At 36.7% G+C, this 27,638-nt stretch overlaps 2 protein-coding genes across 2 annotated transcripts in view; one reads left to right on the top strand and one right to left on the bottom strand.

Moving 5' to 3' along the window:
* Positions 1-265: 265 nt before the first annotated feature.
* LOC134672804 (small ribosomal subunit protein eS26) lies at positions 266-2,566 on the bottom strand. Its single transcript, XM_063530764.1, has 3 exons — positions 2,453-2,566; positions 2,074-2,251; positions 266-466 (listed from the first exon to the last, which is right to left on the bottom strand). Exons 1-3 carry the CDS (start codon positions 2,453-2,455, stop codon positions 300-302), a joined length of 348 nt encoding a protein of 115 aa, XP_063386834.1. The 5' UTR covers positions 2,456-2,566; the 3' UTR covers positions 266-299.
* Positions 2,567-2,753: 187 nt separating this feature from the next.
* LOC134672776 (uncharacterized) overlaps positions 2,754-27,638 on the top strand; it is a 36,581-nt gene continuing 11,696 nt past the window's right edge. The window contains exons 1-2 of the mRNA XM_063530718.1: positions 2,754-3,265; positions 26,877-27,078. Coding sequence (XP_063386788.1) covers positions 3,085-3,265; positions 26,877-27,078 — 383 coding nt within the window. The 5' untranslated portion in view covers positions 2,754-3,084. The remainder of the gene's footprint in view (positions 3,266-26,876; positions 27,079-27,638) is intronic.

Here is a 27,638-nt window from a genome sequence, read left to right as displayed (position 1 = left end):
ACGACAGTTTGGCCAGACATGAACGAGGCTTGCAAAGTTAAAACGAAACTGTGACGAGGCACCGTGACCGCGCGTGCAGTTGCACGTCTCGTGAATGGATAGAGTCTAATCTAACTTTCCACCAATGTGAACAGAACAAAGTGAGGGGGTGTCATTATAAACGTTGTTTTACTAGATATGGAACATGATGAATGAGGACTTTACCAGTGAGGTACTGCGCAATAAATTTGCCCATAACCAGGATTAAAAAAAAAACAAAACCATAAATTTTTACATTTTTTTAATTAAAAGTAAACTCCCTACTTCCGCTGCGCGTTCTGCGGGCGGGACATGTCGCGCGGGAAGTTGCTCTTGGGGGGCGTGCGGATGCGGCGGTCCTTCTTGGACCTGTTGCGCACCACCTTGCTGTGGATCGCGCACGACACGCAGTAGTGGAGCTTCGCGTACAGCTTGGGCAGCTGGAATGCTGGAAAAGGAAAATGTTTCATAAGTACTAAGTAGAAAAAATCAACATGATTTCAGACTTGTTCAGCTTTGTAAAATATTGCGAGGCCAGTCAATGCATATCAAAATTGGTTGGAAAACTGCAGAGAAGTTGTTGTTGTTGTTGTTGTTGTCCTAAGGCACCCCAGAGGTGCAAAGGGCCTTCACAAGCTCGCGCCACGCCTTCCTATCTTCAGCGACCGCTCTGGCCTCGCTCCAGCTCAACCCGACCGCTCGTAGTTCATTTGTGACGGACCGCTGCCAAGAATGGTTGCGTTATTTGTTTCCCCTCCCCTTGCAGAAAAGTGCATTCTTTTCATTTTCTCCCACCAAACAACGTTGACAGCTGGTTTTATACTAAACTCAATTTGTTACTTCCTAAAAATTATACACGTTTTAACAAAATGGTCTATATTTAAGAAGTCAAAATTATACACCATGTTTTTTGAAGTCCGTGAATTAAGGGATTAACTGAATAAACATTATGTACACAGGTATTTCAACATTAACACTGATAACAGTTTTTGCTAGAGCTGTTTCATCCACAGTCGGTATGTTGGTACCAAATTTAAAAATTATAAACTTTCATCTGGCTGTCGTCGACTGATAGCATTTTTTAACTACATATTCAATTTAGTTTTATGAGCGGTCCATGGGGGTTTACAAGGTCTACAGCTCACAGAACCACTAGATAAAACAAGAATAATCTTCCAAATGCTACTGTTCCAAAATTGCTTGCTTGTATTTTGTAGTCACGTTTGAGCAGGAAATGCATACATTTTTATAGAAGAAATAACCATCAATTGCTGAACTTATAAAAAAAAAAAAAAAAGGCTGAACTTATATTTATTATCCACTTGACCGTCCAACGATAGCATAGTATCCGAAAAAAATATGCTCTTAACCGTCCGCGGGTACCTTACTATCCAAAGGGGTGGAAGAAAGAACTGATTTTAGAGCCATCTAACAGAATATTTCGGCATTATTTACTAATGATGCGACTACGTAGCTTAACTAATTAGTTAGCCCTAAAAAAATTAGATGGCCGTGTAGTTATAATTTTTGTGGAAAATTGTGAATGCGCAGCGCGGGGCGTGCGTCGCTAAAAAAACCCGGACAGTTGACAGGAAAACAGTCTCGCGGGCCGGACGTTTGAGTGGTTATATACACATCAAGATTCTGTCAAGTGGGCCTAGCAACAAGCATCATTCATCAAAACATTATATTCCAACACCAGTCTTCTTGTTGACTTCTGATTGTCCCAACTGACAATCAATCAACTGACATTTTTGCATCCAGACCAGGTTTAGATTGAAGTCAAGGTCATTATCTACAGTGCTCAAAAACACTATAAAATTTCATAGGTCTCGGAGACAACAGGTTACCTAAGTCTTAAGAGGAGCTTGTATTTATTCATCAGCAGCACTTGCCAGAAGTCTGGATTTAATTTAAAACATTGCAAATAACAACCCTTCTCAAGCAATAGATTCTCAACGTCGCCTTGTACAATAATACCGGCTTTAACATCACTCCAATTAGTGTGAGGAAAGTTAGATCATGTTAAAAAGTACTGAAATGAGCTCAACTTACAGTTGTATACTGAAGCTTCGTTAATATCTCTGACGGCAGCCGCTTCCACGATATTCCTGATCACGAACTTTTTGATAGCCTTATCCTTAGGCACGCAGCGCGCGCAGTTGGTGCATCGCACAGCTTTCACGTGGCCGCGGCCGTGCTTGGCTCGTCCTCCATTACGGCGTTTGCGAGTCTGTAAAAATTGAACAAGAAATACCAAGTTGAAGCCACATGTTCCATTGATGCGTTAAGGTGACGCGTGTATGACATTTCACACTGAAATCCTCGAGATAACTTGTAAACCGTTTTTATCGATCACTCTCTTTAAGATTTAGATATAATTAAGTAATTTGCACTTATAGAAAACTAATTTTTGCAATAAATTTTTACGCACCATGATTATAACCTCTGTTTCGGTAAACGAAGAACGACGGAAAAGAAAGAGGTTATAGACAAGAACCACTTCCGACCATTGACAACCATTCAAAATGTTGCCATGTTTATTATATTATTTATTTGCATTTTCGCTACCGTGCACGTATAAAATTATTTCATAAATTCGATTATTTTGTTCATTTTAATCATTTCGTTAAATCTTTTGTTGTAATAAAAAAGGTTTAATATTTCTAGAACTGCATTCTTTTCTTTGTTTATTTTTCATAAAGTAGACCACATCCGTTGTTCATGAATCATTCAATTTCATTTCATTCACCATCATTGAAAAAAAAATCTAGTTCTGTTCTGTCACGAAATTGTATTTATTTAATTTTAGCCAATGTGTTACATTATTTTTGTTGCTTTATAATAATAGATTTATAATTAAATTTCAATTGTTTAGCGTTTATTAACTGTGCTGGTTATATAATAACAACGATAAACATGTTCGATGTGTGTTTGTAATCGGCCACATAGTTTACTTCGTCGCAGCACGATTGTCCCAGACTGGCCATTAGTGATATTTTTCACGGTGTTCCGTGTCCCGCGATGTGGTTTAGATAGTGAATAATAAAGTGGTACGCGTGTGAAATGTCCCAACATGGATGCCCAGAGAGACTGTCGAATAGATCGAAGGGTTTCCCGGATGAGAGCGCTGGGCAGGCCACGATGGAAGTGCTGGTGGAGACCCTGACGGGCACCGCGTTCGAGATGACGGTGTCGCCCTCCGACACTATCTTCGCGATCAAGTCGAAGATCTTCAGGGTGGAGGGTGAGTTACACAACTAATTACATATTTTCGTGTTTGGTTATGCGTCATTCATCAACAAAGGAGCCGAGTATTTGCGCAGTTATTTAACTAATTCACTTGCCACTTGATCAAATATAGCTAGAGAACGTACTGGACTATGCCCTGAATACCTAAATCTCAGTGATAAAGCCCAGTCAAGTGGCTGAGAGAAACAAAACAAAAGCATAACTAGTAGCATCACAAACATTTATAAGGACTGTATCGTTTATTATAAATACAACTTTACTTAGCCGTTTTTTCTGGTATTATATTTTTATTAAAAAATTACACATATAGTTTAATTAGTGCTTTAATAATAAGTAACATTTCGTCCTGGGAGATCACGTAAAGCATATGGTTTGGACAATATTTACCCAATCCTCCCGAGTAACTACAACGATTTCGGACAAATACTGCAAGAAAATTTACGGTTTGCGAACAAGACGAGATATTACACAATATAAATCGTACTATGTAAACAGTAATTACATATGATTCGTAAAGCGAAACATCTGGGCATAGTCTAATCATTTCTTTTAGTTGGAAAAAAAGTTTTGGATCTGTGCTTGGTGGCCTTTTAGAGAATATGGCATGTTACTTACGACAACCCCGACTTTGGTATACAATATAACCATCATGGAGCGTTTCTATCGACCTGTTCTAGCCATGGTTTAACGCCATGAATGTCCGTTAGGCTTTGGATTTCGGTAGATTCTTTTAGCTGTTTCCCTCATTTCGCTGGCGTCAGAAATTGACGGGAATCCAAAATGTTGCATAAAAAGTCGTTTTCATGTAAAGATAAAAATTCACCACATTTATTCTGTGGATGTTCAATTGAGCAAGCATGAAAAGAACACTTAGATGGCTTATTTTGGCAGCATATTAACCTTTTGTTTCTTTAAATCGTACCAAGGAATCGGTGAAATAGTCTCAAATTAAGCTCGATAGGCTTGTCCAAATTATATTTGTTAGACGGAATTAAAATCATCATAAAGTCCCTAAAATAAAATAAATGTAAAACCTTCTTATATCAGATATGGCTTAAAAATACCCCCAGATTATACCTTAAGAACATAGTAATACAAAATAATACACACGTCAACAGTTAGACCACGTTTTATCTGTATTTATAATAAACGATACAGTCCTTACAATCAACTGGTTATCTCAGACTGTCTTGAAACATTGTAGCTCCAGTTTATTTAGTGGCCAATTGACATATTAACTCAGTTGAAATGCTCGCACAAAACAAATGAACTATGCAATAAAACCAAAGCAAATAGTTGCAAAGTAAAAATGTTTTTCACAACTGGTTTCTCCAATTTATAACTATTGTACGAGAATTGTATATGTTTTGAGCAAACATTTTTACTGTACATACATTTTATTGGTAAGATATGTATGCAGCGGAAAAAGAAGTAATACAGCTTATTTAATAAAATCTTAAAATAAGTGTTCAATGTTTTATGGCCTTAGCAAATGGCAATAAATTTAATCTCAATTTCTCAATGTCATTTTTTACGAACATTGATTTGAAATGTTCTATAAATAAGTATTACTGTGAGATTGATAACAGGAAAACATGCAATTTTTTAGCAGTAAACCCACAATCAGATTGACCTTGAATTGAAATGTAGATGTACCATTCAAGGTCTTCTATTTAAAAGCTCCACAGAGCATATCACACATTGCTAATTTATATTTTTACCTGTTGTCATTTTACTTTGGAAAACCTTGAATCTTAGGTGTGGTCATGAATACTAAGAAAGTTGTGGATAATTCTAAAAAGGGACTTCTATCAAAATGGAATGAGTGTTTTTTTAATGATCTTTGGAATTCCAAAGATCATTAAAAAAACACTCATTCCATTTTGATAGAAGTCCCTTAGTAGTTTCTTAGTAGTCTTTGATAGTAGTTTTTGGGTAATTACCCAATTTTCAAAATTAACCTATAATGTAAATTAATTAATACACTTTAATAAAAAATATGTAAAATCCTCTTTGGTTATTACAGGCAAAAGCCTTAAGGTAAAAATAATTGCTTTTTTCAAAGTAATGACACTGTTCTGATTGATGCTTATCTTTATCATAGTTTGCCAAATCTTGAGCTGAAAATAAGTGTAATATGAACATGTTACCACACTAATATTAGCTGAGAGCTTCATCTTATGATTTTGATGTAAAAATAAGATCTATGGCAATTCTAGGGCTTAATACTTACCTCAAATAACATAAGGCTGGCAATGAAAGAAACTTTCCAGGCCACCATAAATGCAATTGACATTTTTCTAAATTTTTATGCTTAGATAGTAACAATGTGTCTATTTTTATCTAAATTATATGTATTCAAGATGATTATGCTGACAATGCATTACTATATTAGGGAATGCTCATGAGATTTGACCCTGCACAAGCTTGTACCATATTTGGACTGCCATATCATCCTCAAATCTTGAGACCAAATTTGAAAAACTTTACTAGCGAACTGCCTTGGCTTCTCATGGGTAACACAAAACAAATTATACACCTAAACCTTCCTCTAGAATCCATCTATTGATAGGTGAAAACCGCATGAAAATCTGTTTAGTGTTGTTGAGTTTATCGCGAATATACAGACAGACAGACATGGCAGGGGACTTTGTTTTATAATATGTAGTGACTATGTTCTTAGACCAGAAGCGACCAGAATTCTGGTCGCTTAAGGAGATACTTAAAAGTAATCACTTTCCAATGTCAGCTAAGAAAAAAGTTTTCAACTTGTGTATCCTCCCATGTATAACCTATGGCTGCCAAACTTGGGCACTGACTCAGAAACATCTCCAAAAGCTTAGAACCTGCCAAAGAGGAATAGAAAGAAGTATGATGAACATCACATTAAAAGATCGTAAAAGAGCAGATGAAATAAGAGCAAAAACGAAAATAGAAGACGTAATCAAGAAAGTAAGAAAGTTAAAATGGCAATGGACAGGCCATATGACACGGGATAGTAAGGAAAAATGGACCAAAATAATTACAGACTGGCAACCACGAGACGGTAACAGAAAAAGAGGTAGACCAATTAAAAGATGGATGGATGACATCAAGTCGATAGGGGGCGCCACCTGGTCCAGAAAAGCCATTGATAGAAAGGAATGGAAGCAGCTGGGAGAGGCCTATGTGTCAGATGACACGCTGAACACTAATCCGGTGAATACGATGTGTTAGTTTTTAAGTAAATTTGTTTATATATTTTTTGTAATACTGTTTTAGTTTTTGGCAATAAAAGGCTATTATGATTATGATTATGATGTTCTTAGAAGATATCTGTCAGGCTTGGTTCTTATACAGACTTCATTATTAACATCAATGTTATGCATATCTAAATAAGAGTAAATAAAACCATCATTATTAAATACTTTGTACCGGTCTATACTATTTTCTAATATTTGGGACATTTGGGTAGGTGTAGCTGGAGCTTTCTATTCAGCCTTTTTTTAATTAATGGATTTCTCTTTTCAATGTAAAAACCCCTCCTTATAATATAAGCAGAAAGCTCATGCAAATTTCTTATATGACTAATTGATTAATGGGTATAATTACTCATTAGTAACAACTAAGTGTAAATGATCCCATTCGTTAAATATTATGGGACATCATTAATTACCAGCTCTATTCCTTATTTAATTAATGTGAATGAATAATGTATGATATTAAATTAATAATTCTAAGCCATTGGTATTTCAATGTACTTACCGCACAAAATGTATGAAAGTTGGGTACCAAGAAGTAGAAATAGAAATTCATTTATTTGCAATAATAGAAATAGTACCTAATATTGAATAATTTTACGGTTTAGACTCACTTGTTTTTAGTCACTCGCGCGACATGTTTCGGAGAGCCTATAGTTCGTTTTTTTTAGCATTAGAAAAAAGGTAAACAATCTTGATGTGTCTTTTAATTGAAAAACACGTTTTAAAAATAAGTCACGGCAAATATGTAACAATTATGAATCTAATACGATAATTTATATTCTTCTGCTTTCATAAGTAGAGTCTGTGCGGAAAGAGAAGAGTTGTGGAATGTATTGGGCCCCATACATTCCACGACTCTTCTCTTTCCGCACACTCTAATAGTTTTTGTTTTTAGGGTTCCGTACCCAAAGGGTAAAACGGGACCCTATTACTAAGACTTCGCTGTCCGTCCGTCCGTCCGTCCGTCCGTCCGTCTGTCCATCTGTCTGTCACCAGGCTGTATCTCACGAACCGTGATAGCTAGACAGTTGAAATTTTCACAGATGATGTATTTCTGTTGCCGCTATAACAACAAATACTAAAAACAGAATAAAATAAAGATTTAAGTGGGGCTCCCATACAGCAAACGTGATTTTTGACCAAAGTTAAGCAACGTCGGGCGTGGTCAGTACTTGGATGGGTGACCGTTTTCTTTTTGCATTTTTTTCCGTTTTTTTTTGCTTTATGGTACGGAACCCTTCGTGCGCGAGTCCGACTCGCACTTGCCCGGTTTTTTAAAAAGCGTTTTTCAATTAAAAGACATGTCAAGATCGCTTACCTTCTTGCAAGTTCTTTCTAATGCTAAAAAAAACGAACTATAGACCGTAAAATTATTCAATGTTAGTATGTCTCACAACAGCTTAAATTCGATTTAGTACCTAATGTAAAATAATAGTAATGTTGATAAAACAACACAACTCAATTGTGATTGGGCCAGCACTCATAACATATATATACGACGTCGTATCGTGGGTATGTGTGTTGGCCCTTTGGATTTGTTAGAATGGTGTCAATGTGACTATTAGTAAATAACTTATTTAGGTAGGTTAACACAGGTACAACACAGGTAGGTCTGTTTAAATAGTAATGTGTGTATCTGACATCATGTAACCTGGCGCAGTCTAGACATGATCGTGTCAACAACCAATTTGAATCTAAATCGAACTTCGTCACCTATTTGCCCAGACTGATACAGATCTAGATGTAACATCATTAATTTGGCATTGTAGACGGTATAGGTACCTACATATACAATACACTCTTTTTGTTTGGGCAGTCGTGTAAAAATACTGCATCAATTTTCATATGTTTTATATAATTTAAGAAAGATTGTTAGTGAACCAGTTGTTTTGACGGCATATCAAGCCTATGTAACATCAACACTAAGGTATGGCATTATATTTTGGGCAAACTCAGTTGACAGAGAAGTAGCGTTTAAAGCGCAAAAAAGATGCATTAGATCATTGTGTGGAATTCAGCAACTGGGTTCATGTAAACCATATTTTAAAAAATTAGGACTATTAACTCTACCTTGTTTGTATATTTTCGAAAATGTAATTTTTGTTAAAAGTAATCCCCACTTATTTCAACAGTTTAAGAGTATACGTCTTAGGAACAGAATAAATTCAATGCCTTCCAAAACAGCATTATATAGGAAAAGTATATTTGGAATGGCCCCACAAATTTTTAATAAAATACCGAATGAATTAAGAAATTTAGAGGATATGACAAGTTTTAAAAGTAAAGTTTTTAAATATTTAGTTGACAAAACATATTATAGTGTAAGCGAATTTTTGTTAGACTATAATTAATGGTAACTGTGCACAGCATGTAGTCACAGTCCATTAATGACAAAAAATTGTACGCCTTATGGCACAACATAGTGATACAACAGTAATACTATAAGATCTGTACTTATGTACTATTCATACCTATGTTGGACAAATAAACGATTTTGTATTTGTATTTGTATACCTAGACATTCGGCCGTGTACAGTCAGCAGCAGAAGTTACTAAGCAAACGAGGTCAAAATGATCTTAACGCGACTTTATTGTTTAGAGAATAAGAGCGTGTCAAGGTAATTTAGAACCTCGCCCGCTTATCAATTTCTGCTGCTGACTGTACCCGTGTAGTAACTATGCGGCCAATTCGGTTTTAATATTTTGATATAATGTTCAACTTGTTTTGATGTAACCGTGACCGTGAGTACCAATCAGCGTCGTCGGCTCATGCTGTTTGGCGCGCGCTTATTGGTCCGCGTGATGCATGATGACACGGTTCAAGTCGTATCAAAATGAAATGAAAACCATGTTAATTTTTAAAACAGAATGTTATTTACTTAATTTACTAGGATACCTGTTTAATTTATTTCGTATATTTTCTCCGTACAGAACTTTCACGGAGAACTTATGGGAAGGTATTGTAAATAGGGTGGGTCAAAGAGTTATTTTAATCAAAGGTCAACCGAACATACATTTCGATTGGCGTCCTAACGTCCTATTGACCCTCTTTCACTCATGTATCATTAACGTAAAGTATTAAATTTCACCTTCGCTTCTGTAATTCTTTAACCTTTCATATATTAGGTGTGTAAGTGGTGACTAAAAATTCGGTCAAGATCCTCTTTATCTAAGGTTGGTATTCCACTACAATATCTTGGTCCAATGTGCATTGTGTCTCACTCTCTCACTAAGCAAAATGTGAGATGCAAATACACATTGGACAGGTGAAACACCAGCGGTCTAAATTTATCAGCTAGAAAAAGATCTTGAGGTTTAAAATTTAGGATTGACTTTTGATTTTCTTCGCTGACTCCATATCGCGTCGGTTAGAAGGAGTTAAACAGATGAGCATATAGTTCGTTTTTTTAGCATTAGAAATAAGGTAAACAATCTTGATGTGTCTTTTAATTGAAAAACACATTTTAAAAATAAGCTAAGGCAAATATGTAACAATTTTATTATGAATCTGAGACGATCATTCATATTCTTCTGCTTTCATAAGTAATAGTTTTTGATTTTTAAAAAGCGTTTTTCAATTAAAAGACTTGTCAAGATCGCTTACCTCCTTGAAAGTTCTTTCTAATGCTAAAAAAAACGAACAATAGAACCAGAAAAAATATACGAAGTATCACGCGTCTTATCGTGAATTTTAGCGAAAAGCAGCATGAAAGTTGATTTGGTTGATTGGGCTGTAACCGCGCGCGTCTGTTGACGTCTTTGACGGTCAAAACATTTGTTTATGTATTTAAGTACTTCTGCTGCTGACTGTACCTATTTTGAACATTAGTAAATATGTCCTACCACATTGTTTATACATAACATGGTCGTTACACCGGATATATCGATCGCTCCCATTCCGTTAATATCTAGAAACTCTCGTTATTTAGATCGCGGACCAAATCTACTTTTGGTTTGAGTTCAGGGCCGTTTCAATCGGTAATCTTTAGTTGTTTGGCCGTAATGTGTTCCGGTGTTTTACGGTTCGTCAGATTCTTTTATAATGCAACCTGGGATTTATAGCGCAACTGAATGACAAAAGATTGCTACCTGTCGGAAAGAATAGAGTAGGAAGCTGTGTAGTTTTTTTTTAACAAAACTAGCATTTACTCACATCTTCGTTCGTGTGAAACTACATCTGCAAGTTGCTGAAAATTAGGATTCTTCAACACTTTCACAGGAGTTACATTTGTATGGAATAGTCCCCAGAAAGCTTTGAAAATTTTTCGAGACTATTTCCATGTGATCATTTTCGCAATTTTAGAACTTTCTGTCAGTAGAAATCGTTAAAATATTTTAAGAAGTTGAGTTGTCTTAAACAACTCTTAAGTAACATTCGGACATATTAAATTAAAAAGTACACTCGACGTCAAAGATATGTTTATACTTTTGCATCTTATTGCAACGGAATAAGGTGCAAAAGTGTAAAGATATCTTTGACGTCGACTGTACATGGATTTTGAAATTGCATGTCATACAAAAATACTCTATCCAGCTCCTGTGTCCATTTCGTAAAGCCATAACGATAAATCTTGGACAATAGTAGCTAGTTGGCAAAGCTTCAAAGTAGTGGTAAATCTCGATGACCTGACCGGGAAAAAATTAGCTCCTCCCTATTTATACCAGTGTATCCACCATATGACTGGTATTATAGTATTTGCGCGTAAAGGTCATTCGCCTTTGCAACGTTTTCCGTATAGTGGGGCCTTGTAATATAATCGGGTGACTCTTTTTCTACTCCAGCACTCTTATTTGTAGATTAAATGACTGCCAGTGAGATTGAAATCAACTTCATAAGAAGCCCCGGCGCAGTGTACAGTGTTCTTAGTGGGCCAACGCCGGCCACTCCAAGGGACGCAGCCATGCGGTATAATGAGATAGCAATATCACTTGCTCCCACTAACGCATAAATACGTCCCTTGGAGTGGCCGGCGTTGGCCCATCGTGAAGAGGAGCTTTTAGGAATATTCATACAATATTATGCAACTGTTATTTTTTTTATTGTGACTTCTAGTCAAAGATCTACAAACAAGTATTTACTTTGATTGTATTTATGTGTATGTACGATATAATACAAATAAATAAATATATGTGTTAGGATGAGGTGTTTGTCTCTGGATCGTTTTAGCTACATGATTTTTTCTGTGTACCTATCACACATACTTGAGATGCGCTGCGATAAACATAGTTTACCGTGTCTTTTTAGGGTTCCGTACCCAAAGGGTAAAACGGGACCCTATTACTAAGACTTCGCTGTCCGTCCGTCCGTCCGTCCGTCACCAGGCTGTATCTCACGAACCGTGATAGCTAGACAGTTGAAATTTTCACAGATGATGTATTTCTGTTGCCGCTATAACAACAAATACTAAAAACAGAATAAAATAAAGATTTAAGTGGGGCTCCCATACAGCAAACGTGATTTTTGACCAAAGTGAAGCAACGTCGGGCGTGGTCAGTACTTGGATGGGTGACTGTTTTATTTTTGCATTTTTTTCCGCTTTTTTTTGCTTTATGGTACGGAACCCTTCGTGCGCGAGTCCGACTCGTTTCTATTGCATGCATTATTTAACATTTAATCCACTAAATTCTAAAGTAACAGTTATTGTGCATGTGTGGTTAAGTTATTATTTATGTGCATTTCACCAAAGATCGAATACCTACTGTTAAAAATAATCCCACCAAAAACATAAATGTAAAAAAGGAGAGCCAAGTTCAATACAAAAATTATGCTTGGCTGTGGGGCTCGCCGCAAAAAGAATGGAGATCTAAATGAGTGCCACTGCCAAGTTCTATGCAAAATCCAAATATGTATTTATAGGAACAAAATAACATTATAAACAAGTATTAAACTCTATTTCTTTGCTTTATTGGATACCTATAACAATTGCTGTTATTTAAAAAAATGTGAGATCTTAAAGTAGGTTAGATTTGACTTGGCCAGTTTTCATTATATCAATCATTTTATATATATTGTAATTCTGATAAAACCTGGCCAAGCCAAATCTAACCTACTTTAAGATCTCACATTTTTTTAAATAACAGCAATTGTTATAGGTATCCAATAAAGCAAAGAAATAGAGTTTAATACTTGTTTATAATGTTATTTTGTTCCTATAAATACATATTTGAATTTTGCATAGAACTTGGCAGTGGCACTCATTTAGATCTCCATTCTTTTTGCGGCGAGCCCCACAGCCAAGCATAATTTTTGTATTGAACTTGGCTCTCCTTTTTTACATTTATGTTTTTGGTGGGATATCAATACTTTTTGTAAAGAAAACTAGGCAGGTATTGAGATATAATGTTTTTTCTTGTGTTTCCGCTGTATGGTTTTTACTTCTGTTCTTTGTATAATTATGTGGTACCGCGCGCCGCCGACGACACACCGTTGGCCGGTTGTTTAGAGCGTATTAAAAGTTTTTTGTATGGGGACACCACTTATTTTTTGACTAAACTTTATTTTAATATAGCAAATATAATTATACATATATTGGGGTAGTTTCAAATATCTGCTTGAAACGGTTCCAACGCTACAATAAAAAAAATATTTTTTTGTATGGGGACCCCCCTATTTTTTAACTTTTTTTTATTTTTAGATTTTTTCCTACGCTTACACGCAATAACCGAGCTGGATTCCAAATTTCATCCTTCTAGGTCATCTGGAAGTAGGTTAGGTTTAGGTACTTATATCAGTCCCAATAAAAAATGGTTTTTTTGTATGGGGACCCCCCCTATTTTTAAACTTTATTTTATTTTTAGATTTTTTCCTACGGTTACACACAATAACCGAGCTGGATTCCAAATTTCATCCTTCTAGGTCATCTGGAAGTAGGTTAGGTTTAGGTACTTATATGTCAGTCCCAATAAAAAGTGGTTTTTTTGTATGGGGACCCCCCCTATTTTTTAACTTTATTTTATTTTTAGATTTTTTCCTACGGTTACACACAATAACCAAGCTGGATTCTAAATTTCATCCTTCGAGGTCATCTGGAAGTAGGTTAGGTTTAGGTACTATAAGTCATAAGTCAGTCTTAAAATTTACGACTTTTTGACCTTCATACCTTTATAACCGTTTGAGCTAGCTTCATGAAATTTGGGCTTCTAGATATCCTTATGGATATAATTAAACACACGTAGTTTTATGTGTTTACGTCAAAGATGTTTTGAGTTATAGAAGGGTCAAAAGTGGCACCAAGTGGTTCGTGTAATATTACACTCGGCGCTGGCTATCCAAAAATCATGCTTTGGATGACTCTGTTTCCTCCTACGTCATGCTACCATCATCCGATGTCCAGACCCCCCCCCCCCCCCTCCTTCCATTTGAAACGACGTAATTTATGAATAGCGCCATACTCGTACTTATGAAGGTATATTACTCGAAAGAAATTATAGGTACTCGCTTATTTACATGTTTCATCATTGCATTTGGTACCTATAGGTTGTAAAGTTTGTATCAACGAGGGTTTAAAAACGAACTGGTATGACCACCACCTTAATCATCATCATTATCATCAGATCCTCAGATCTACACAACACACAAGAAACAAGATAGTACTCAGGGTCTGATGATGGAGCCGGAAGGTGGTCACGGATACCAATCAACCATGTAGTGACATGATTAGGCTCGTTTGATTCGTCTCAATAAGATCTTTGACACTGAAGATACACAGGGTCTGATGATGGAGCTGGAAGGTGGCCACGGGTACCAGTCTATCATGTAACTAAACAACTTCGTGTTTGGGCTCGTTTGATTCGTCTCAACAAGATCTTTGACACAAGGCAGTACTCAGGGTCTGATGATGGAGCCGGAAGGTGGTCACCATTACCAATCAACCATGCAACTAAACCACATCGTGTTTAGGCTCGTTTGATTCGTCTCAACAAGATCTTTGACTCTAGGTGATACTCAGACTCTGATGATGGAGCTGGAAGGTGATCACCGGTACCAATCAACCATGCAACTAAACCACTTCGTGTTTAGGCTCGTTTTATTCGTCTCAACAAGATCTTTGACACAAGATAGTGATGATGATGATGATGATGATGACTCAAGGTCTGAAGCCGGAAGGTGGTCACCATGCCAATCAACCATGCAACTAAACCACTTCGTGTTAAGGCTCGTTTTATTTGTCTCAACAAGATCTTTGACACAAGATAGTACTCAGGGTCTGATGATGGAGCCGGAAGGTGGTCACCGGTACCAATCAACCATGCAACTAAACCACATCGTGTTTAGGCTCGTTTGATTCGTCTCAAAAAGATCTTTGACACTAGGTGATACTCTGAGTCTGATGATGGAGCTTGAAGGTGGTCATTCATCAGGTCAGTCATCATTGGTACCGGTGACCACCTTCCGGCTCCATCATCAGACCCTGAGTACTACCTTGTGTCAAAGATCTTGTTGCGACAAATCAAACGAGCCCAAACACGAAGTGGTTCAGTTACATGGTAGACTGGTACCCGTGGCCACCTTCGAGCTCCATCCTCAGACCCTGAGTACTACCTTGTGTCAAAGATCTTATTGAGATGAATAAACCGTGCCTAAACACGAAGTGATTTAATTGCATGGTTGATTGGTACCGGTGACCACATTCCGGCTCCATCATCAGACCTTGAGTATCTTGTGTCAAAGATCTTGTTCAGATGAATCAAACGAGCCCAAACACGAAGTGGTTTAGTTGCATGGTTGATTGGTACCGGTGACCACCTTCCGGCTCCATCATCAGACCCTGAGTACTATCTTGTTTCAAAGATCTTGTTGAGACGAATAAAACGAGCCTAAACACGAAGTGGTTTAGTTGCATGGTTGATTGGTACTGGTGACCACCTTCCGGCTCCATCATCAGGTCCTGAGTACTATCTTAAGTCAAAGATCTTGTTGAGCCGAATCAAACGAGCCCAAACACGAAGTGGTTTAGTTGCATGGTTGATTGGTACCGGTGACCACCTTCCGGCTCCATCATCAGACCCTGAGTACTATCTTGTGTCAAAGATCTTGTTGAGACAAATAAAACGAGCCTAAACACGAAGTGGTTTAGTTGCATGGTTGATTGGTACTGGTGACCACCTTCCGGCTGCATCATCAGACCCTGAGTACTATCTTAAGTCAAAGATCTTGTTGAGCCGAATCAAACGAGCCCAAACACGAAGTGGTTTAGTTGCATGGTTGATTGGTACCGGTGACCACCTTCCGGCTCCATCATCAGACCCTGAGTACTATGTTGAGTCAACATTAATACATATAGAATGTCAGGTCGTTTCAAATATTTTTAAAACTGTCCGGTAGTTTATTAAACTGTACCATTATAAATTATAATACTATAAAAACAGTGCTAGGATCAAAGTCTCTCGTTGCGGTTTACACGCACACAGTATAGCGTTTTACACGGCGCCCGCCGCACACAATGATAAAAAATCTCGTCGTCGCCGTTGAAAATGTGCGGAGCCGACCGACACACGTCCTGCCTCTACAAGCTCTGCCGCGGCACTGAGCTAGCGCAGCGCGCGTCAGCGGTAATATAGAGTAGTTTTCAAAAAATTGCCAAAAAATTATAGTAGAATTTCATAAACACTAATGTATACCAACAGTATAAGCAAACGTTGCAGATTGCTGGAGTATGAAAATGACTTCGATATTAAGTAGATTTTCGTAGGAATTGACACTTGTTTTGGAGAGAAAATTGAGTTCGTTTTACTTTGATTTTCTCTTTCTCAAAGGTATGTAGGAAAAATATCGTTTGATATGCCTAAAGTACAGGGTATTAGTAATACAAAATAGCCAGGTTTAGCAGAGTAAACTTCTCAACATTTCCAAATAAGAGCTTGCCGTTCAGTGCTTCACGGGGTTTTTTGGAAACGACCATCAGAAAAAAATTCATTACTAATTTAATAAGTCCTTTTTCTAATATTTACAACAATATTTAAAAAGATAAGAAGACGCTTTTACTGGAACAAGTACTCATTGTTTCTAATAATGAGCACAAAGTCCTGAATTTGGTCGACTAGTATCATCAATTTTGCATTATTTCGACTTTTCTTGTAAGAGCGCTCTTAAGCATAGAACCTATAACATAAATAACTGACCATAGTTGAACCTTACGTCGTTACAGTAAGGTTTACTTTATTAAATAAAATTAATGTGGACGATACAAAGTAAGGCGGCATTAAGTTATATAAATCATGCATTTCTGCGGTTACTTGTGACGCGCTTGACTACGCGGTAAACCGATTTGATAGGAATTGTGCAAAAGGTTTTACGGCCTTCGGTACACGTGTACTACAATCGACAATGAAATGACCAAAAGAGACCTTAATGTGTAGGCAATAAGGCTTCTGAATTTGCAGTTAAGTGTGGATGATGGTACGCGTATCGTATACTGCTTATCTAGTTATGTCACTGCCGTCAAACGTGGCCTAGACTAGGTTAAATGTGGTTAATATCATCCGAATTTCATCGGGTGATATTTGGAGCGATTTTCCTTGTGATATTATCGCTTTTATGTCGTTGATATCACATTACATGCTAAAGAGGAGATACCCTAAGTTTTATGTCGTTTTCAAGAATAGAAGTGGCCAGCGTCAGGTCTTTGTCTACATTGTTCAGTAATGTATGTATGTATGCTAATAGTTTTTATACTGTTTATGGATTACCTAGAAGCTTAGAACTAAAGGTGACCTCGTCGAGGCGGAAAAGATGTATAGGAAAATTATCTACACTTGTACAAAGATACCACACACTTCTAATCTGCGACGATACTTGAGAATAAGTTGAAGAACATTGTTATTAAATTAGACTATTGAGTGTTATTATGAGAATGGTCGTTAAGGGCTGATTTTTCGGTCCTCTATACCTATACTTAATCTATGCTTTAATTTTTAGCAATCTTTATATGATAATCTGATAGATGATGATGATATCAATCCACCTAGGTCTTCTAGTTTATGTCTCATAAGAGTGTCAAAAGACCTTATTTTTGTATGGTTTTCTTAGAGAAATAAGCCCTTTTGAAAAGACCTCCCCCTATCACTAAAGGGGCCCACAGATTACCAGTTCGCCGGACGATATTAGCCTGAAGGTTAAACGCAAAAGGTGACAGTTCCGAACAACTGACAAGCTGATATCGTCCGGCGAACTGTTAATATTTTATTTTGTGGGCCCCTTAATGGTTGGTAAATTTTTGTACCATCAATACAAAATACAATATACCAGTCAACACATAATACTAACATTGTTATATATGTAAAGTAAAGTTCTTTATTCGCATAAAATATGGTACAGTAATAGGGTGGTAAATAAATAGAAAAAAAACCAGTACACAGACGTATAGACTGGTCATATTTTTCATCAAAACGATTTCGACTGGCAAAGCATATTACTTTTTGGCAACCGGGTTTTTTAACCTAATTAGAGCCCCCTGAATCCGAATTTGCCGGTTGCTCGATCGAAATCTTGACCGGAAGTGAGATATTTGACATTAAAGGTCCCTTTTTTTAGTTTTTCATAAATAACTCTTAAACGGAGGCGCATAGCAAAAAATGTTCTATTACATAAGTAATCTGCATAAAATTGCCTACAAGAAAGATTCAGTACAATTTTTCGCTAGGATCAATATTCAAAGAGATATTAACGCGGGAAATTTAATTATAATCATTTCTAAGGTCCCTTTTTTTAGTTTTTCGTAAATAACTCATAAACGGTGGCCAATATCAAAAAATGTTGTTAAACGATAATAATCTACACAAAATTTTGAACAAAACAAATTCAGTACACTTTTCGCAGGGATCAATATTTAAAAAGATAATAAAGAGGGAAAGTTCTAGTATAATGAATTCTAAGTTTCCTTGTTTTTATTTATTCGTTAATAATTTGAAAAGTATGACTCATAGCAAAAAAAATCTTATACCTAAATAATAAACATAAAATTTCCTACAAGAAACATGTAGAACACTTTTCGCTAGGATCAATATTGAAAAAGACAAAGCAGCGGGTAAGTTAATTATAAATAATTTTAAAGTCCCTTTTTAGTTATTTGTAAATAACTTTTTTGTAACTTATTTGTAAAAAACTCGTAAACGGTGTCCCATAATAAAATAGGTTTTTAAAAATAAATTATCTACATAAAATTTCCTCCAAAAAACATCTGGAACACTTTTTTCTAGGATCAATATTTAAAGCGATATTAATGGAAGAAAATTAATTACAATCAGTTCACAGGTCACTTTTTATTAGTTTTTAGTAAATAACTCGTAAACGGTGGCCCTTTGCAAAATAATATTCTACATAAATATTAAACATAAAATTGTCCACAAAAAAGGTTCTGTACACTTTTTCGCTATGATCAATATTTAAAGAGGTATTAAAGGGGGTAAGTTCAATAATCAATAATAATTAATTAATTTCCAAGTCCCTATTTTCAGGTTTTCGTAAATGGCTCGTAAACGGATAAATGGGGGGGGGGGAATGGTCATTGTTTGGCTATGAGGGGGGGGGGGGGCTTTATCTCCGAAACTACTGGGTTTACCTATATGACAGGAAGACCTATTAGAAATATGCAAGTGCGAGTCGCACATTACTTAGTTTTTGAACGGGTTTTTTAATGGCAATTCACTCGCGTTTCACATATAAAAAATACGTTGTTCAAATTTGGATAATGTACGGAACCCTTGCAACGCGAGTCCGACTCGCACTTGGCCGGTTTTTTCCTTTTGAGGTACGGAACCATAAAAACTAAAAAGAAGTGACATGTGAATTGATCGTAATGAACTTTCTTTCTTTAATATCGTTTCAAATATTTATCCCAGAGAAAAGTGTTCATTATGTTTTCGTAGAAAATTTTATGCCGATTTTTTTTTTACAAGAACATTAAGGACTTATTTTGCTATGAGCCTTACTTTACGAGTCATTTACGAGAACCTAAAAATATGGACCTGGAAATTGATTATAATTAACTTACACCCTTTAATACCTCTTTAAATATTGAACGTAGCAAAAAAGTGTACAAAACCTTTTTTGTGGACAATTTTATGTTTAATATTTATGTAGAATATTATTTTGCAAAGGGCCACCGTTTACGATTTATTTACGAAAAACTAATAAAAAGTGACCTGTGAACTGATTGTAATTAACTTTCTTCCATTAATATCGCTTTAAATATTGATCCTAGAGAAAAGTGTTCCAGATGTTTTTTGGAGGAAATTTTATGCAGATAATTTATTTAAAAAAAAAAATCAAATATCAAATATCATTTGATATTTGCCAGTCGCTTTTCGGTGAAGGAAAACATCGTGAGGAAACCGGACTAATCCCAATAAGGCCTAGTTTACCCTCTGGGTTGGAAGGTCAGATGGCAGTCGCTTTCGTAAAACTAGTGCCTACGTCAAATCATGGGATTAGTTGTCAAGCGGACCCCAGGCTCCCATGAGCCGCGGCAGAATGCCGGGATAACGCGAGGAAGAAGAAGAATTTATTTTTAAAAACCTATTTTGTTATGGGACACCGTTTACGAGTTATTTACAAATAACTAAAAAGGGACTTTAAAATTATTTATAATTAACTTACCCGCTGCTTTGTCTTTTTCAATATTGATCCTAGCGAAAAGTGTTCTACATGTTTCTTGTAGGAAATTTTATGTTTATTATTTAGGTATAAGATTTTTTTTGCTATGAGTCATACTTTTCAAATTATTAACGAATAAATAAAAACAAGGAAACTTAGAATTCATTATACTAGAACTTTCCCTCTTTATTATCTTTTTAAATATTGATCCCTGTGAAAAGTGTACTAAATCTCTTTTGTTCAAAATTTTGTGTAGATTATTATCGTAGAACAACATTTTTTGATCTTGGCCACCGTTTATGAATTATTTACGAAAAACTAAAAAAAGGGACCTTAGAAGTGATTATAATTAAATTTCCCGCGTTAATATCTCTTTGAATATTGATCCTAGCGAAAATTTGTACTGAATCTTTCTTGTAGGTAATTTTATGCAGATTACTTATGTAATAGAACATTTTTTGCTATGCGCCTCCGTTTAAGAGTTATTTACGAAAAACTAAAAAAAGGGACCTTTAATGTCAAATATCTCACTTCCGGTCATGATTTCGATCGAGCAACCGGCAAATTCGGATTCAGCGGGGTCGAATTAGGTTAAAAAATCCGGTTGCCAAAAAGTAATATGATTTGCCAGTCGAATCAAGAAGGAGAGCGATTTTGAATTTTTATGTCTAGTCTAGTATACAAACAAAAACAATAATCATATTAAGTAATTTTATTTACTTTGACGCGACTGAGAAATGGTTGTAAATGTCACAATTAATTTGGCGTTATATTTTGACTATAGTATTGTCAAAAGAAACAAGGCTATGACAAAGTCAACGGGGCATCTAAACATAATATTGTTGTTTGCCCAAAACAAAACTGAACGAACTTCTTTCTTGGCGCATAGCCTGCTCGTGACTCACTCCTGTGACAACTGTTAGTTTTATTTTCATTCTAGCTGCTAATCAGGAAAAAATATAGACATATATTAAAGTTCCTAATGGTGAATCTTACTGGGTTGTCCGTAGCATGAAAACTAATGTTGGTTATGACGGCCTAATACCGCGACCAATTTCTTTCGTTCGTTCATCTATTTGTCTCTCTATCTCTCGAATATGTAATAGAGCAGCCATTCTCAAAGTGTGTTCCGCGGGACCCTAGGCTTCCGCAAAGCCTCTGTTGGGGCTCCGCGAAAATACTTGTAATAATAAGAAGAAAACCAGCTCTTCCATAGGTATATCTGGTCACAGTGATGAACGAAATTTTTTTCATTTGGGGCTCCGTCAAATATTTCGCTTGCCAAACGGGTTCCGTCACCAAAAAAGTTTGAGAACCGCTGTAATAGAGTGTAATAAAGAGGGTGATAACACTGATAACAGTGACCTCATACTTCCGCGACCGCGTTAGGTAAAGCCAAATTACGAGTAAAGTGATTTCACTCTAATCCTCCAAACGGGAGGTCTGACTATAGTTATTGACTATTTATTATTTGAGCTATTGACTATTGTTCAAACTACCTGTGAGCTGCATTTTTGCTAATTAGTATGTATTATGTATGCAGTTGGCTTGCAGTTTCAATCGTTATGGATTCCTTATGTTTGGCATTTCGAATTTGTATAATAATAATGTCAAATGCCAGATCGAATTGAGTTTAGTATTATAATGTAAGTTTATTCCATTCATCTTCACAATGATAATGCAGGCGCCATACAAGTTGGCAATTGATCAGAAGCGCCGCTTCAAAGAAAGCCATATGTAATTTGGTCCGCCATTTCTTCTATAGTAGCTAAATATATCTATAGAATAAGGTGCTCAACTGACTTAAATTAGGCAAGTCAGTGAATATTACGTTTAATGGACGCCCCGCCATTGCAAATTATCGCCTTATACGTCTCTGCCTCTATACTGAGATAAAAATACAACACTAATACATATTTGGACAAGAACGAAATTTGCCGGTGTACTCATAAGATAAAATCGTAATAGCTCATAGCATTATGCAATATGCTTTGTAGTTATTATTAGAACTAAAACATGTATGTTCAGGGACTTGAGACACGTGTCTAGTCTGTACCGATTTATCGATACAAAACACTCATAAGTCTCATAACTGATCATTATGGATCTTATGTATTAGCAATAAGGTTCACGAATTATCAATTGGGCCGATGGCCCAGTTAAATTAAGGGTTTCACCTCGGAATGAGAGATAATAAGCTGGAAACTCGTATACACCTTAGTTATGACATTTTAAAGGTTCTCTTAAAAGTCGACGCATATATCGTGTGCGCGTCGGAAGTTATTCCAGGTCAAAGGTCATAAAAACTGGTTATTCGCGGATATCAAGTTTCCTATAGCTCCAATTTTATTGACATGTAGGTAAGAATTGTAGGGCATACAATTTGCGACGAGTTAGGTATGAAACGTTTTTTCATGCCATTAGCCATTTTCAAGATATACGGCATAGAAGGCGCAGCGGCACGGGAAACGCACTATAACGCAAGGCGAGCTGGTAATCTGTGTGAATGATACGTTCTATAAAGTTTATTAATCGTTAAAATGACACTTATGGATCACATATAGATTTTAAAATAAAAGTGGCCCCTCCTGTGGACAATAGCTAACAGCTTGTGTGTATGTATGTAATGATTTTATGACATAGTTTACTACAAAAAGGGTACCCCTTTATTGAGGTTTAATCAGGAAATTAAGCTTTATAGCCTTTAACTTAAGGTATTTCTACAAGAAAGAGGTAGATTTTAAGTACTAATAATACATGAAAATGTTTTCACATGCTTTTATTTAACTCCCGAAATCTCTATCTGTAGTTAAAATAGCGAGATGAAGTAGTTTTAAGTTCATTCTTATTCGTTTTCTTTGTTAGAAAGTACATTGTTTTAGTTCCAAAAATAGATTCCCCATCCATAATTTATCCGGAAATGATATATCACATGTCCTAATATGTAAAGCTTTAGAGAAATGATGCTTCAATTGAAGCGCGGCAGCGTCGAACTTAACCCCCCTCCCCCCACTAAATGTGCCGTGGCTCTCGATAGCTCCCGGTCAGAATCTACTCAAGACCAGCTAAAAATCAACTGTGCCAAGTTTCAGCGCATAGTCACAAAATGTAAGGTCTCATTCACTATCAAACGAACTTATAGTACGTATGTCTGATCACTGCGCTTTCTGTGCCCTATATCTTGAAAACGGCTAATCTCATGAAAAAATGTTCGCTGCTTAACGTGTCACAAATTTTATGCTCTACAATTCTTGCCTACATGTAAACAGCGGTGGAGTTATAGAAATCTTGATATTCGCGAAAAACCGATTTTCATGAACTTTGACCTTGAATAACTTGGGACGCGCACATGATATATGCGTCGACTTTTAAGAGAACCTTTAAAATGTCATAACGAAGGTGTATACGAGTTTCCAGCTTATTATCTCTCATTCCGAGGTTGACCCCCTTTTTAGGCTTAAGATGACTGGCCCACGATTTTTATTTTGTTGTAGTTTTTTCGTCAGAATTTTGATAAAATTTGGTTAGTTTGAAGAGCTCTTGATTCTGGGCGAATTAATACTAAATCACAATTTAAGAAAAAACAAATGTATGTAAATACCATACGTTTTTAATGGATGCAATAATGTGTCAAAACGGATGTGCGTTTTGCAATAAGATGTCAACTCAAAAAATTTACGTTAAAAGTTGACATTTTATTGAAAAATTAATGTGGTTGACACATTTTTGCTAAACAGCATCCTTTTGTAACTCAGAGGAACTCTTTGTAGAAAATGTAGTAAAATTGCTCTTATAATATTGTACAGACTAGGGAAATCTACAATATCCACCAAATATTATCGAAAAAATAAATAAAAAAACCGGGCAAGTGCGAGTCGGACTCGCGCACGAAGGGTTCCGTACCATAATGCAAAAAAAAAGCAAAAAAAAAAACGGTCACCCATCCAAGTACTGACCACTCCTGACGTTGCTTAACTTTGGTCAAAAATCACGTTTGTTGTATGGGAGCCCCATTTAAAGCTTTATTTTATTCTGTTTTTAGTATTTGTTGTTATAGCGGCAACAGAAATTCATCATCTGTGAAAATTTCAACTGTCTAGCTACCACGGTTCGTGAGATACAGCCTGGTGACAGACAGACGGACGGACGGACGGACAGCGAAGTCTTAGTAATAGGGTCCCGTTTTACCCTTTGGGTACGGAACCCTAAAAATCGGCCCAGTTAACACTGTACCACAGTACGAGTACGTGAACGTGAATTGGAATAATTTATTAACATATCATAGACATGATAAGAAATAAAAACCTATAGTGCAGACCTATAGTATAGTATTCTATACGTACCTTAAAGGAATGTAAACAAAAAATACTAGATAATAACATTATTACGTCGTTATAGTTGCGCTGCGTTGTGTACCTATGATATTGATATTATTGCAGGCTTGTACCTTTTAAGATAGGTAATGTACGAGTACTTATATACATACTTTGCATAGTAACTACATTAACTACTACATATTTATTACGCTGATGTGCAAATGCATGCACATTGCCTTCCTTTATGTATCGTTCGTATTTAAATTACTATTAGGTACTGTACCTAGTAGATTATACGGCTTTGCTAGTTGTAAACGTAGATGAGATATTTATAAAGCTAGTAAACTATACTACACTTAAAAGTGGAACTTGAATTGGCATTTAAAGCAACCACGAGAAATTTATATAGACTGGCAATCGCCATCGTTTTTGATATCAACAGCAACACATCAGTGAATTTTCAGTTCCATGCCTGCATTTACGTAAAGAATATTTCAATATGATGGGTTATCCTGAAAATCACCCATAACTCCATCATGTTAGAGTCCATTTTAGGAATTATCCGATAATAACACTAGACCCCACTCATACTGTTGTTCCTGCCGGTGAGTAAGGCTCCCAGAGCTCAACGAAACGAGGGTGCGGAGTGTTACGGTCGGCAACGCGCATGTAACAAGTAACGACTCTGGAATTGCAGGCGTTCACAGGCTATGGAGACTGCTTACCATCAGGCGGCCCGTATGATTGTATGCTTCCGACGTAGCATTTAAAAAACAAGTATTCTAAACGACCTAAATAAATAATTATTAAACATACTTAAATGCAATTTTTCATCACACGTCACCCCAGCCTCGTTAATGCGATCAGATTAGAAGCACTAGCTCTGCTTGTGCAACTGGCTGGAACTTGATTCGGTATTTTTAGCAACCACTTACATTACGTATCGTAGAGACGAGTTAACAATATAGAATTAGGTAAACATCTTCATTGTAGATGGCGCCACATTAGTGAAGTCTTAGATCCATACATTTATAGACTACTTTGACCTCTTACTTAAAAAAATAGTGATTTAGATTTTTGTGGATTTGCATACATTTTACTCACTCATAGGGCCTAGCCAAGATTGGCATCGTTTGCGCCACAGCGAACGAAACGGTAATGTCTCTCTATTACTCTTCAATAAGTACGACAAAGAGACATTAGCGTTTCGTTCGCTATGCCGTGTAATGTTAAGCAATAAGTTATAGTTTTTATTTGACATGTAAATGAGATGTACATTTATCAATAAATCATCTGAAATCTAGTGCTTAAAAACGGGACTTTATATCGTCGGGTGACAAGCAAAAGTCACTAACTAACACCATTGAAATTATTGGACAATGTTACAAGTGTAATAAATTGCATTGTTACTTAATTTTTTTGGTAGTACTTAGTGACTATTGCTTGTGACCCGATGATATGGACAATGGCAGTCTTTACCTACTATTGGCTCTCTGGTATTTTAGTACCAGTTTACACTTTACACTTTGTTGTCTGCTAACTTGGTCGAGCGACTAATTGCCGCAATTAGGAAGTTGCTGCTAAATTAGCAATTTGACTGACTTTTACGTGCTAATGTTTGCATGTAAATTAACATCGGCATTAATAGAAAAACAGTCTGTCAATGTCATCAATAGTTCGTTAAAATTAGTCTGTATGAAATGTTTGACAGTTCTCTATGGGATGACAGCTGTCGACGCCATATTTAACCTTCATTAGTTCTCCGATTGTGCGTGGCGTGGCGTGGTGCAACACGCCCTATATCTGTCAACGACGTAAAGATAATTAATTACTTGTCTAATTGACTGAGACTTTATATTTTTTGTATTGCTTTATAAAAACTTTGTTTCTTATAAAAACTTGTCTATAAATATAGTCGTTCTCTGGCGCCAACGCAATATTTTACATTGCCAAATATGATGGATAGGAAATGCATATTGGCTGTATTATGTGGGTGTCAAGTCACTCTTACTTATAAAACTAGTTTTAATGAAGTCGGATTAAAACTGTAATATCGACATCAAAGATATGTTTACACTTTTGCACCTTACTCCTTTGTAATAAGGCGAAAAATGTAAACACGTTACATCTTTGACGTCGACTGTACATAAGTATTAACTATGAAATTGAATTGGTGCGAGTTTTCCCGATTTTCATACTTGAATTTTTCCAACTGGACTTAATCGCGTAGTTTGATACTTACGTCCGCGGTCGCAGGAATACTATTAATGAAATTGATTAAAATGTATAGTTTTTGTATTTCCTGCACTGCTTTATTATATGCATTGTGGTTTTGTTTCGTAATCCTTGCATTTACGTCTATTGAGACGCGACATGTTTTATCTTAAATCTTAACTACTTCTGCTTTTAGTTTTCTTCAACTAAATACTAATACATAATTATCCTCTATTCCAGGCATCCCAGTCTCCCAACAGCACCTAGTCTACAACCTGAAAGAGCTGGAAGACGCGGCTTCGCTCCGCGCGCTCGGCATATCAGATGGCGCTCGCTTGCGTCTCGTATTAGGCATGCGAGGCGGCCCCATATCTACGCGCCGTCTACCCCCACCCCCCACTGAGCCGTGGAGGGATATCGAGCGACTGTTAGACTCGAACAGGTACAGTCTGCCCTAACCACAGACTCGACTACTAGACTCGTATTAGGCATGCGAGGCGGCCCCATATCTACGCGCCGTCTACGCCCACCCCCCACTGAGCCGTGGAGGGATATCGAGCGACTGTTAGACTCGGAACAGGTACAGTCTGCCCTAACCACAGACTCTACCACTAGACTCGTATTAGGCATGCAAGGCGGACCCATATCTACGCGCCGTCTACCTCCGCCCCCCCCAGTGGGCCGTGGAGGGATATCGAGCGACTGTTAGACTCAAACAGGTACAGTCTACCCTAATCACAGACTCAACTACTAGACTCATATTAGGCATGCGAGGCGGACCCATATCTACGCGCCGTCTACCTCCGCCCCCCCCAGTGGGCCGTGGAGGGATATCGAGCGACTGTTAGACTCAAACAGGTACAGTCTACCCTAATCACAGACTCAACTACTAGACTCATATTAGGCATGCGAGGCGGACCCATATCTAACGTCTACCTCTACCCCCCACCGAGCTTTGGAGGAATATCAAGCGATTGTCAGACTCGAACAGGTACCATTATT

This window comes from Cydia fagiglandana, chromosome 17, assembly GCF_963556715.1.
Source record: "Cydia fagiglandana chromosome 17, ilCydFagi1.1, whole genome shotgun sequence".
NCBI classification, from domain to species: domain Eukaryota; kingdom Metazoa; phylum Arthropoda; class Insecta; order Lepidoptera; family Tortricidae; genus Cydia; species Cydia fagiglandana.
This window is presented reverse-complemented; position numbering and strand designations above follow the sequence as displayed.

Bases quoted from the DNA above. Each gene is read 5' to 3' on its own strand.
- LOC134672804 (XM_063530764.1), bottom strand. The intron at 467-2,073 runs GTAAGTTGAGCT...TTCCTTTTCCAG, and splicing joins CGAAGCTTCAGTATACAACT to CATTCCAGCTGCCCAAGCTG.